The sequence below is a fragment of the Apodemus sylvaticus genome, chromosome 2 (assembly GCF_947179515.1).
Source record: "Apodemus sylvaticus chromosome 2, mApoSyl1.1, whole genome shotgun sequence".
Lineage (NCBI taxonomy): Eukaryota > Metazoa > Chordata > Mammalia > Rodentia > Muridae > Apodemus > Apodemus sylvaticus.
The window spans coordinates 131,802,372-131,816,356 of record NC_067473.1 but is presented as its reverse complement, the minus strand read 5'-3'; the positions used below and the strand labels follow the sequence as shown (position 1 = coordinate 131,816,356).

The 13,985-nt window shown below is 42.1% G+C and overlaps 1 protein-coding gene across 2 annotated transcripts in view; it reads left to right on the top strand.

The window, feature by feature from the left end:
• Shq1 (SHQ1, H/ACA ribonucleoprotein assembly factor) overlaps positions 1 to 13,985 on the top strand; it is a 99,403-nt gene that overhangs the window by 33,498 nt on the left and 51,920 nt on the right. For both annotated transcript variants that reach the window (XM_052174436.1, XM_052174437.1), the window contains 3 exons: positions 5,281 to 5,435; positions 7,215 to 7,268; positions 8,465 to 8,593. In XM_052174436.1, coding sequence (XP_052030396.1) covers positions 5,281 to 5,435; positions 7,215 to 7,268; positions 8,465 to 8,593 — 338 coding nt within the window. The remainder of the gene's footprint in view (positions 1 to 5,280; positions 5,436 to 7,214; positions 7,269 to 8,464; positions 8,594 to 13,985) is intronic.

Below are 13,985 nucleotides of genomic sequence, written 5' to 3'. Positions count from 1 at the left end.
TTTTTGATTTTATAATTAAGAGACTGCCTTGAGTCTCAGAAGAGCCCTTGGACTTTGGACCTTTGAACTTAGTTGAGGCTGTGAAAGACTATGAGAGCTTTTGAAGTTGAACTAAATGTAATTTGAACCTAGAGAGGCCATGAATGTATGTTGGTGATATGAATGAGAAATATCCCCTGCAGGCCCAGGTTCCTAGTTGGTAGAGTGTTGTCGATGGGCCTAGTGCTGCTTGTATTTGGAAGTTAATTATGCTCTCTTGGGAGGGGCTGCTGTGGAGAAGTAAGTCACATACTCAGGTGACTTCCCCTAATGAATAAAGGAGCCAATCACTGGGCGAGTAGGCGAGACATCTGGGTTGGATGGAGGAAGAAATGAGAAGGAGAGAGAGGGCTTTTTGGACTGGGATAACGTGAGGACAAACATAGTTACTAGTCTTTCCGTTGCAGTGGAGGATCCGTCAGAATTTGCTACCAGAAGATTTAGATTTAATAAGGCTTACAAGATTAGGATTTTAGTTGTTGTGCCCAGCGATTGAATTACTGTCATTTCTGAACTAAGTTTGTGCTGTGTTTTCCTTCACGCGGTGGCTCGTCTGGGTTCGAGAGAGAAAGGAATGGCGGTAAAGCGTGGGTGTTTGCCTCATGTGCACCACAAAGGCCGTGGGGGATTTGAAGCACGGGCTGGCATGGTAGCGACCCGCCAGTGGGAACTTAGTGAGCTGGGTGGAGAGATTTTGGAGCTCTGAGTCAGTCTCCAGGAGATAAGAACTGGCGGGTGAGACCTCTGGGGCTGAGAGTAACAGGGTTAAGAGTGGGAACTTGACCATCTTTTTAATATTTTCTTCAACAGTGAAATTGTTTGGGGAGATTGAGGAGGCAGGGCCTTGCTGAAGGAGTCCCTAGAGGTAGGCTTTTAGAGTTTTATAAGCTTACCCTCATAGTTGTCTCTCTTTGGTGTTTGTGGTTGAAATATGAGTCTCAGCTTCCTGTTCTGTTGCTGTGCGTGCCCCACTTGCTGCCACACCCCACCTTTGACTCTTCCCCTCTAGAACCATCAGCCAAATAAATGCTTCCTTCCTAAGTTACTTTTGGTCATGGTGTTATGATCATAAAAAGAGAAAGAAGTATGTAGAGAATATGGTATGTGATGGTGTGGGGGGAAGGGGTGCCCCAGTGGGCCCATGCCCAGGCATCCCTTCATTCAAGGGACCAGACACACACCGGTATAGAACAGAGTTTATTCAGGGCATGGGGAGGGGAGTTAAGTGGGGTAGTGGAAGCAGAGAAAGGCAGAGAGAAGGAGTAGAGAAGCAGAGGCCAGCCATGACCACGTGGAGAGAGGGGAGAAGGGAGGAGAGCCCAAGAGGGCAAGAGAGAAGCTGAGAGTGAGAGAAGTAGGAGAGGTAAGAGATAAGAGAGAGTAAGAGAGAGAGGAGGGACTGAGCAGCCCTCTTTATAGTAGGCCAGGCCTACCTGCCTATTGCCAGGTAACTGTAGGGAGGGGCATGCCTGGCTGTTGCCAGATAACTGTGGAGTGGGAGCTTAGACAGAATCCTAACACATGGTGTTTTATAATAGCAACAAACAAGTAATGAATACAGTCATGCATATAATAGCTAGAAACTGAAATGTTTGAGTTTTTAACACTCTTTTAGATCATGCTGTAGATGAGTATTTTACTTTGTATAGCATTGAGAACTAATGATGTTAGTGGGAGATTGAATAGAAGAGCATGTTACATGATCTTTCTGTAACCATAGAATGACCTCATGAGAGGGCTAGAGAGAGCTCAGTAGGTGAAGTGCTTGTTGTTTAAGTAGAAGGCATCCTCAGCACCCGCATACAGTGCAGGGTGAGTGTGGTAACCCACCTGCAGTCCTGCAGACAGAGAAAGGGCATCCCACAGTAAGCTGCCAGCTAGACTCTCAAGAATTGGTGAGCTCTAGGCTCACCAAGAAATATATAAGGTGGAAAGCATGGAGGAAAATACCTGATGCCAACCTCACACCTCCACATTCTCACATACACATACATGCATACACACATGCACAAACACATGTCTCCATAAACTATAAAATAATTGCGCGCGCGCGCACACACACACACACACACACACACACACACACACACGCACACTGCCCCTTGCCAGCTGTAGTGTTGGGTAAGCTAGCTGCAACAGTGCTAAAGAGCTTGCCCTGGTGGTGTGGTGCCAGAGAGTTAGCAGGCAGACCAACAGCTACCTCCCAGGCCCAGATCCAGAGCTTTGAATTGACCCACCCCATTGTCTACCCCATCTATGATCTATCTGGTGGAGTGCATGGGGGCTGGTCCTGCAGATCCAAAGCTTCATGATCTCCACGACACAGGGTGGAAACAATATATCCAAGAGTGCCCGTGAGGATTCAGGATTGATGGTGTAGCAGGAGTCAGAGGTCCCGAACCAGACCAGTGATGCACTGCAATGAAAATTCGTAAGTAAAGATGTGTGGGCAAAAGGGTATACTGTGGGACACATTGTGACACACTACAGCTTCCATGAGAAGATTTGTTTTATTTTACTTTTCCTTTCGTTTGGAGAAGGGGGCCTTTGCAAGGGTGGGAGATGGGATGATGAATGGAATTGGGGTACATGATATGAAAATCACAAAGAATCAATAAAAAGTTAAGGAAGAGAAAGATGCATGGTAGATTGTCTAAATTCTAGGCATCAAAGGAAACTTAGAAACTGAAGTCTCATACTTGCTTGTCTTCGTGTAAACAAAGCATTTTGTTGTATCATTAACATTTAAGCATTTCAGTGTGTTGTTTTGGAATATGAAGTCAATATTTGGTAGAGTGGCTGATATATAAAAAGAAATGTTTCTCCTCTTTTATCATGAAGTATTTAATGATGGAAGTGGGGAAAATACTGTATTTGCAACAGTTGACAAAAAGCAAAAATACTTTGAAGTAATTTTAGTAACAAAAGCAGCAGATCTGTCTGACAAGAGTTGGTGGTTCGGTAAAGTGGGGATTCACTGTTCATCTGGAATAAAGACAAGTCTTGAGACATGAAAGGCTGGCTTCCAGATAGGTTTACGGTTACTAGGTTTTAAATGAGTGTTCTTGTTTTGCCTACATGTATATCTGTGTGCCACATTTGTGACTGGTGTCTGCAGAGGTCAGAAGAGAGCATCAGATCCTCTGGAATGGGCATTATAGTTGGTTTTGAACCATCATGTGGGAAGAGTGCTTTTAGCCAGTGAGCCATCTCTCCAGCCCCAAGTGAAACAATGTTAAAGAAACTTCATCTATGACTCAGAGGTTGGAAAGGCATTAACCAAGGGTATAAATCCAGAATCTTTTTTGTTTATTTTTTGTTTGGGGGTTTTTTGTTTTTGTTTTGTTTTTTTTTTTTTGAAAGGGTTGTTTGGGATTATATTGAAAACAGTTTCTGTGGCAAAGGGTATTCCAAACAAAGTCACAGATTTGGAATTTGGTTACCATTTATATTTAATGTATTTAATTTATTACTAGTGTGGGTATGTGTATTCTATGGTTCATGTGTGGAGGTCAGAGAATAACTTTGTGAAGTTGGTTTTCTCCTTCTCCCTTTATCAAGTTCTTAGGATCAAACTTGGTTGTCCTTGGCCATGATTGACAAATGTTTTCACCTGCTTAGCTATCTGCTGGCCGAAGAATTTATATTTATAATGCACAAAAAAAAGTTTTAAAAGCTTGACAAGCCAAACTATTCAGATAAGATTTCCTCCCCTTTCCCCCAAACAGGATTTCTCTATGTAGCCCTGGCTATCCTGGAACTCACTCTGTAGACCAGGATGGCCTCCAACTCAGAAATCCGCCTGCCTCTGCTTCCCAAGTGCTGGAATTAAAGGCATGCCCTACCACTGCCCGGCAAGCTAAACTATTCAATAGGGAAGATTGGAGAGAGCACAGCCCAGTGGGCAATTTGCAGAGCAAATCCAGTTGCCAACACAACTGGGGCCAAGTGGCACTGACTAACGTACCTGTTGTTCATCTCAGTTTTAAGAGATTTTTGCTGTAGTACAGCTTTTCCCCCACACTTTGTTCTCACAATCTCCATGCATTGTACAGTTCAGGTAACTCTGTTGGGTTCTCTGCTACAGCCCTTGGAAGGCTGTGGTAGCTCAGATGTGTCTAGCCTATGGCCAGTGGGGTGAGAACATGAATGCAGCCCGACACAACCTAAATTACATGAAACATCAGGAGTCCTTTTGGTGATCTTTTTTGTAGCTGCATTGTTTGGTTCCTGGGATGTGATGATCATCATGACACAACAGCATCGTTTTGCAATGTTAAAAGGTTGGACTTGCTTACCAGCCAAATATGCCCATCTCTCTTAAAAACTGGGTGTCGTTTGTGGCACTTTTAATTTTCTCTCCAGGCTCATATCACTATTGGCAGAATTCGCTTCCCAGGTGCTGTAAAACTGTGGCCCCACTTTCCTGCCTGCTTTTAAGTCTTTGGATCGTAGAGATCCCAGAAGTACCCACCACATCGCCTTTTCACAGGCTACCTTACCACAGGGCTATACCAGTTAGGACACCCTGGCTCAGCTCTGATAGAAATGGACCATGAGCGTGACAGTGACTGTCCTGTCATCTTTGCCATACTCTGCTGGACAGAATCAAGTGACATAGGGAGTGGTGCCCCTTTTCGGGGTCATCTTGGAAACCTTTCCATGGTCACTTAAATCCATTAAACTGTAAAGGAATAGGAAAAGTACTGTTAACTATTGCCAGGCAGGATGGGAATCCTGTGTAGGAAGGTGTCCTGGTAATTTATGTCAGCTTGACACAAGCTAGAGTCATTTGGGAAGTGGTACCTCAGTTAACACAAAGGCCCAACATCCATGCCAGGTGGTGCCTAATTGTCTTTAATGGGACCTACAGCCTCCTGCACTCATGTGCAAATGGCCACATATACATATAAGCACATGTGTATGCTCATGTACACATAATTTAAAATAATAATGATAACCCTTAGGGAAAAGATTAAGTCAGAAACTGCTATTGAAATGTCCTAAGTGTAGCACAGTGTTGTGATAGTAGGGAAGGGTCTGGAAGGTCTAAACAGATGCATGCTTTTGAAAAAGCTGGGGACGCCTCCTTTAAGAAAATTCCTTATACACAGTGTTAAGGATAAATAACTCTGATTTTGCTTTCTACATTCAGAATTCCAATTTTGGCAAATCTTCTGCACTGGTGGTTTTATGAACTTGAATGGCACATTTAATTTTCATAACTGTATTTTCTTCTAGTGTCTTTTTCAGAAGAGGAAAAATATCAACTACGAAAATTTGTGAATAAGTCTTACCTGCTGGACAAGACAGCTCACCGTCAAGTGTACTACAGTTTAGTTGACATCCTCCTGGCCTACTGCTATGACGTGCGTGTCACTGAAGGAGAGCACAGCGTAAGTCCATGTGTGCCAGTGTAGCTGCTGTGGGAGATAAAGGTAGCCCTAGCTCCGCTGTCAAGTGCAGAGCCTGTTGTGATAGATGACTTAAGCGCTGTCCTGCAGAAGTACCCATGGCAGTCACAGTAGATGGTAGTGGGGAATTATCGTAGAGCATATTGCTAACCTGTGCTCTTGCCTCTTCTCTCCAGATCTACTACACAGATATATTGGTAGCAGAGCAGGGAAGTATATGAAATAAAGCCAAGGGTGGAAAACAGCCAGTTACCACACACACTGGGGGTTTTCCTCAAAGCTTTCACAGATCACATGCAGAGTAAAGCCTTTTGCAGAAAGAATCTTCGCATACAGAATGTGTACTCATAAAGACTTGTAATTCCTACTTTTTCCAAAGCTGGTATCTTTTCTTGGTTGTTGTTATTTAAAAGGATTGCCTTAGGTTGAGGCCAGAGGCTTGAGAGGTCAAAGCTGTGAGTGGAGAGCCTGCTTTCACCTCTTCTCATCTTTGTATGCTAAAGCAGCCACGTGTTGTATGTGTGGTGTAACGCCTGTGAGTTCAGCTGGCAGTGCCTCAGTTCATCCTCCAGTCTTGCAGTCAGTGGAGAGAGGAATACTGGGAAAACACCAGCCTGTGGGCCGGTGTTGGTGATTGCCTGGGCTCAGTTTTAGCCTTGTCTATGCTTTCCTTGTTCTTTTTGATTATACAAAAAAATTAGATCATTGGGATTTTCCATAATTCCAGTAGTTAGTAATAAGCACAGTCACAACAAGATTATTGATCTGTGTGGCTTTGCTCCCTGTTGGGGGGGAAGGGGGTGTCTGTCTGTTTGCCTTGTACTGAAGCACCTACTCGGATCTTCTCTGCTTATTTCGCACAGCATCTTAGTGCAGTAGACTTTGAGATGCCAAGTTTCTTGTTGTCATGATTCTGAAAATTTTTAAGTGACTATTGCAATCTGCATATGAGCTAAATGAATAATCTTGGGGTTATTTAGAGTGTAATATATATGAAAATACTCTGTTTTCATTTTGTTTTTAAAATATTCTCTAAGTGAATAAAATATTTACTTGGATAAAAAAAGCCTCTTCATAATATGTTATTGAATCTTTTTAAAAAGATTTAAAATTTTATGTGTATGAGGTTTTGCCTGGGTGTATGTATGTGCACCATGTTTGTGCCTGGAGAGGTCAGAGGAGGCTATAACCCCTGGAACTAGAGTTACGGGTGGTTGTGAGCCACCGTGTGGGAGCTGGGAACCCAGGTCCTGTACAAGAGCAACTAGTATTCTTGACCACCGAGCCATCTCTCCAGCCCCACATACTAAATCTTGAGTGAAAGTATTATACTTGATAAAATGTACCAGTTCTTTCTTAAGAGCATGAAATCTTGCAACTTTTCAAGCCCCTGAACTTGAAAATGCAGTCTCTGAAAGGCAGTTTCTCAGCAAGGTTTTTCAGGTACCAGGGCAGCAGCTCAGCAGTTAGTGACTTAGCAGAGAAAGAAGCAGCAAACATTTGGCTTCAGTTTTGTTTGAATGATCCTGTTTATTTGTTTGTATATTGTGTTCCTCTCATCAGTGAAGTGTTTAATTTCATACAATTCAAGCAAAGTCAGCAGAGGCATCTGTTAGTCTCCACATCAGTACAATTATTTTCTATATTCATAAATGCATTGCTTTCCTGTCAGTCAGTGTAACTCCTGTACTAGTTTCAGTGGATATATTTATTTTATTTTCAAATGACTTCAAAAGTGACACTCCTTTCTCCAAAACAAAGGTTGAGTCTGCATGGACCATCAGAAAGTTGAGCCCAACACTCTGCTGGTTTGAGGTATGATTTCTACTCAAAGCTGTTCAGAAAGTTACTTTTTTTTGTTGTTAAAATTTTTTTCTTAATGTTTGTAAATTGGGAGTTTTAGCATACTTTTTAAAAAATACTCTTGCTGGGGATAGTGAAGTCAGGTAAGCATTTTATGAATTGTGGGGGGAAATACTGTATAGAGGAACGCTGAGGATGTTGGGATGTTTGGGGAAATATGGGTGGGGCTGCAGCTGTGCTAATGAGCTGGGACTCAGAGTTCAAAATGAAAAACAGATCTAGATGATAATGAACCACCAGAGTGTCATATAGCTATTATTTATTTTGTTCCTCAGTAAGGTCAGTGTTGCTGGGTTTGCAGTTGAAGAAACTTAGACCATGCACCTTAAATAAATTGTCTTGCATCCTATCATTTTATGGTTAGAGCTATTAACCTTTGTTTGGAAAAAAGCAATAAAATTGTATTTGCCATTATGATTTTGCAGGGCTCTTATCATGGCATGTATGTGAAGGTCCAAGAACAATTTTGTAGAATTGGTTCTTGCCTTTCACCTTTATGGTAGCAGGGATTGAACTAAGGTTTACATCATTAGTGCAAAGTACCTTAATCCGTGGAGCCATGCCACTGCTCCTGCTGACCATCTGCAGTGGAATGATAATTGGTTTTGTATCTATTTTCCTAAAGAATAGCATCTTAAGTTTCTGAGTTCAGAACAGATTGTTCAACATTAAAGCTGTACCATTAGTTCAGATTATGCATACGTTAAGTTGTAAAACAGAAACTGCATCATCCATTACTTCCTTCTGTGAGAAGGGACAATTCAGTCAGCTCTGAGACAGGTACTCTTACTCTTCCTAGATGAAGAGTGGACCAGCATTCTTATCAGCCACCTCAGCCAGGAACTGCTTATAAAGCCAGGAAGCCTGTCCTCAGCTTCCCTCATCAGATCCAGTCTGAGTTCTATAGGCTGAATGCCTGTCCCCATTAAGACTCTAAAATGTTCCTTCTACATTTGTGCGTTTTCATTCACATTTATTGGTTGATGCAGTGTGATGAGTTCTAAGTCTGCAATAAAGTACAGTGTACAAGAATCTCGCTGTGTCAGTGATCTAGGTTTACAGGGTTTAATCATGACTGTTCTTTTCATTGTGTGCTTTTGTTGTGTAATGTAGTTTATGGAAATGACTTACGAGGTGACTTTTCACAGACATGGACAGACATTCATGAAATCCTGGTGTCCTTTGGAAGGAGAGTTTTGTGCTATCCATTTTATCGTCATTTCAAGCTGGTGCTGAAAGCCTACAGAGACACCATAAAGATACTGCAACTAGGTAAGGTAGGCTTGCAAATCTGGGCATTAGAAGTTGTGAATTTTTAGTATGTGAAGATGTGCTCATGAATTTTGCTCTTTTCTATATATAAATAACGAAAGTAATCAGGTCCCCCACCCCCAGGATATAAATGTCATGCTTACCTTGTCTAAGAAAGGGAGAATAAAGGGAGAAGTACGCCAGCATCCCAGAGCTCTTCACACTGAAGATAGATTACGTTGCTCAGCGTTTTTGGAATCCTGTAATTTCTAGGCGCTGAGGTCACGTGGATCCAGTAATGAGGATAGAAAATTCTCTTTTCCAATGAGGGTTACAGCTTTGTCAGAGAGACATGATAATTAAACTAACAGTTCCAATACAGAGAGCCACAGGTATTCTGCCTGAGAAATACAGTGATTGGTTAGGAGAAAAGTGTTACCAAGACTTGGGAAAGCAAGGACATTCCAAGGAGAAGCATTGCTACTCTCAAGACTCTTGACTGCTGCTAAGTGTAGCATAAAAAAATCAGTACTTCCTGACTGTAAGAATATGGAAAATTCCAGGCTTCAAAACAAATTCCAAACTGCCCATAGCAACATCTTTAAAATACTTCCCAAGGTAGCCTCCATTTGTGTGGGTTAGCTCTGGCGTATTCATCTAACAGTCTCTTTCAGTATTTCCTGGTCTTTCCTTTTTGTCTCACCTATGTGTGTGGCGGGGGTGGGAGGGGTATGGGGGTGTTCCTTTTCTTTGCCCTTATAAAGGTTTATTGAGGGGCTAGTTTTCATGCTTCAGCAAAAGAAGGGATGTCCACTTCCTATAGCCTTAAGAAGAGACGTCCCCTTATCCATAAGAAGGGAAATTCATCCCCCATGTCCAGGTGACTTCACTGAATTTTCAAAGACAGTCACATCTCTAGTGTTTTGTCCCAAGGGACACCTGCCTTTTTGTCTTCAGTGTGACCTGTATTCTTGCTGTGCAGGATGTGTGCTTGAAGTAGATAATAATTGTGAAAATGAATCATCATTAACTGAAAGATACCTTTTCATTCACCTGATAGGTTTAGACTAGCAATATTTTACTTTGAAGGATTGTTGTTTAAGATAAATGAGTGACTATCATTGACAAATCTATCTCCTTTAACTGTGGGAAACAAGCTGCCTTTTCTTTTAATATGTTATTTTTTTTCTTGCTTTCCATCCAAGGTACTTCTTGAATCTCTAAAATTACCTTGAAAAATCAATCTACTCTAAATGAATGATTGTCGAGCTGGAGCTGCACATCACAATCACTTGCTTTTTGTAGTCTTGCAGGATTTTGTGAGCATTGTTCATTTAAGCGTGGAGACTCTAATGTTGTGGCTTCCAGGGGGAAACCAGCAAAGCTGTAGCCAGTTTCCCCATGCGTGTTCCCACTTGCATCCACTCTTGCTTTCACTCACATTAACTATGTCTTGTTACTTTTTATTCTGGGAAGTAATCTGGCGCTCTGGATTTTTATTTGAAAAGTAATCAGTTCTGTGATTGCATAACCCAAAATAAATTTGATTGCATTGACTTACAGTCTAATCAATTATTCAAACAGTTTTAGTAGGTTAGAGCTGAAATTGAGACTTAACTTTTCATCGTTATCACTCGCAAGAAATAGTCTTATCAGCTGTATTTTGTTAGCAGCAGGAAACTTGAAATAACACAGCAGAGCCTCTGTTGAAAATGAATGTGATCCAACTAAGCCCCAGCGCTGGCTTCTGTGCTGGCGTAGGTGGTGCTTAGTGTGGAAGCACAGCACTGGATTGTCCTGAACTTGTGCCATTGGATGTGAGGGTGACAAGCTCTGAATGAAGGTTATGACCTGTGCTTGCACAGGTGGATGGCGCAGAAATGCTATTATTTTTCCTAAAGAATCTCATTTGTTTGGATACTCCAGCTTGGCATTTGGTGCGTCCAACAGTGGATTTGTATCTACTTAGAATTCAGAACACAGCCCTCGCAGGCATACTTGCGTTGTAAAGGTCAGATAGTGCTTGCATAGTAGAAAGTAATGGATGACACTTCCCCCAAAGAGGCTCTGATCTCAAACGGATGCATTTCCAGAGCCAACATGGGAATGCTTCAGGAGCCATAGAGGCTATGTCATGATAACTGTCTGGGATTTTTCAAAGACCCATGGATTTGCTTTATCTGACTTCATAACAGCCTTTACAAGGATACTTTACTGGCCTTGAGCTTCTTCAAGTTTCTTGGATCCTTCCCTCCTCCCATCTTTCAGAAGGCTTATCTTGTCTTACATTAAACCCCAACTTGTTCAGGGTGGGAAACCTGACCTTGCTCTGATAAGTGCTATTTAACAAAGGACCTAGCCCATAGGGTTGTTCTCCCCTTTTCATTCCTTTTGGGGGAGCACAACTCCCCACTTGTATTCTCTGTTACTGACTCCTCAGCAAATGCCCTGCCTCCTCCTCATTGGATTTTTTTTTGAAGAGTGCATAGAACCTTCCTGGAGCCGTTCTTTAGCTGTTGTCAGTCAGCTGGGAATGAGAAACCTTGAAAGGGGACAGTTTCCAGTGCACCTCAGTTTTATTCTACTGGAAGCTACAGGCTATAGCACCCAGCACTTGATGGAGTACACATTATATACTTTACTGAGCATTTGGATTCCTATCTAGAGCTTCTAGACCCTAAGGTTTTTCTCAGTTCTGCTAGAAGGCTGAGCATGATGGGGTGGGAGGGCACATCACTGAGCTCACTTTGTGTCCCCACTGCCTTGACTAGAAAGCATGCCTGCCTCCATGGGGCTTCCAACACTTCGGAATCTATACATGGGTTCCTCCAAGTTCTAGTTGCATGGCGAGTTTTAATTTCAGTACTTGAACATTTTACTTTGTGAGTTTTAATTTCAGTACTTGAACATTTTACTTTGCACTTGTAAAGGGGAAGCCTTGGTCATCTGGTTTGTTCTGTTGCAGGTTGCGGAGCCAGCCGTGAGTGGGACGGCTGGTGCAAGAAGGGAGTGCAGGTGGCTTCCATGCCTCCTGACTTGTACATGGGTTCTGGAGATCTAACCACCAGTCCGCACGCTTGTGCAGCACGTGCTTTACCCATGAGCCATCTCCCCAGCTCTAGAAAATGCTTTCAAAGGATCAGTTGTAGAAGATATCCCCAAATTAGAACATTACCAGAGGAATTCCTTTAGATTGACTAATACTAACATGTCTCCTTAGACCTTTTAATTTTTTTGAATATTTATTTATTTATTTATTTATTTAGTGCATGAATCCACTGTAGCTGTCTTCAGACACATCAGAAGAGGGCTTTGAATCCCATTACAGATGTCTGTTAACCACCATGTGGTTGCTGGGAATTGAACGCAGGACCTCTGGATGAACAGTCAGTGCTCTTAACTGTTGAGCCAACTCCAGCCCCGACCTTTTAATTTTTATTGTTTAAATATATTCTGTGCAACTGTTCTACAGTCTATTCAGCAAGTGCTTGTTGAGTGCCTGTCATATCAGACTCCTAGAAATGCAGTAGTTTGGAGAGGAGGTTAAGTATTCTATTATGTATTTCAAAGGATGTTTAGAGATTTTTTTGTTGAGGATTGAACCTAGAGCCTGAAGCATTCTAAGAAAGTGTGCTGTGCTACTCCAAAGGTTTTTGGTTTAGTGTTTGAATTATGTGTATAATGAAAACCTGAGAAGATAAATGTAGAGAATAAAAATGTAAACCAGGGAAGCTGAGGTGTGCTACCTCCTAGAGAGGGGGTGTCCCAGCTGTATTTGACTTCTCTGTCTTAGCTCCTGCCATTTTCTTAGCACATATCAAATTAATTGGTTGACAAGTTTATCTATTAATTGATTTTTTCAACAGACATTTTAAGTGAGTACCTACTTAAAAGCTCTTCTGTGCAAAAACCCCAGTAAAAATTAAAAGCAGTAGAAAGAGGAATTAATATATTTATAGATGTTGCTGATCCCTGTAGTGGCTTGCTTTTAGCCGTGGTCAGCACATAGTAGTCTTTGACATGGTGAGTCCGTAGGCTGCATCTCTTTCACTTCTTTGTAGAGAGTTCCAGAGACAGAAACGTTTCATACTCTGAGTTCAGGAGAAAAAGGATTTTATTAGAAGGATTCCTTCAGTCACAGAGTTGCTCCAGGAGTCCTGGGCCAGGGTAGTGACTTTATACTCCATAATGGCACTGGTGGCAAGTTCACCTGAGGAAAAAATTTTTAAGAACTTCATCCCAAAGCAATGGTCCTGGTGTATTGTCATGGCAAATGCTGGACTAGGCACAAATACTTTCCAGTGTTTTATGTGCACTGCTGAGACTGTGTGGTTGGGTGGCTAACACGTGGTCTTTACAAAGGTGAAACAAGGCATAAGCATCATGGAAGCAAACAGGAAGATCCCTATTGGCAACTGAGGACATTGTAATGCTTTTAATTTGCGTCCATCTTAACCACTAGACCATTGTTCTGCAGCTCAGGGAGTGCATCCCACCTATCTGCTCACAATTTCCAAGGATATTTGTGTTCTCCCTGTGGTTCTTTGATGTCCTTATAGTTTTTGTTTGTTTGTTGGTTGTTGTTGTGTTTTTGTCAGTTTGACATGTTTAAAGAGTTTTGTGGGAAGAAGAAACTCCATTGAGAAAACATGTCTATCAGATTGCCTATGAGCACGTCTGTGGGGTATTGTTTTGGTTGATAATTGATGTGGAAGAATCCAGCCCATTGTGGGTCTTTTCTTTCCTGTGCAGGTAGGCCTGAGCTGTAAAAGAGTAATGACAGCACACACCTTTAATCCCAGCACTTGGGAGTCAGAGGCAGGTGGATCCCTGAGTTCCAGGCCAGCCTGGCCTACATAGTGAGTTCTAGGATAGCCAAGGTTACACAGAGAAACCCTGTCTCAGGGGTTGAGGTGGGGTGCAGAGCAAACACAAACAAACAAACAAAAAGAATGCACATTCAGTGAGCTGTGAGGAACAAGCCAGGAGGCAGCTTTTCTTCTTCTTAGTCTTTGCTTCAGTTCCTGCCTCCAGGTTCCTGCCTTGAGTTTCTACCCTGACTTCCCTACCTGGTAGACTAAAAGCTGTTAAAGGAAATCCTTTTAACCCCTATATTGCTTTTGGTTATGGAGATTTATCACAATGGAAACCATAACTAAGACATTTGGGTTACATATTTTCTTTATTCCTCTTCAAGGCTAGCTGTATTGCAGAGCTAAACTTATGATTTTGAATAAAAACTAAAGTAAGAGGAGACACAAGCCTTAGTGTCTCTGTCACTAAGTACTAAGACAAGTACTGTGTACTAGCGGCACACAACACTTAAGCAGGTACCCTCCTTAAAAGAAACATTCATTTCAACAAAGGGACAATGATGATTCACTTGATGTCAGACTAGTCCTTAGGGGCACTAATAAT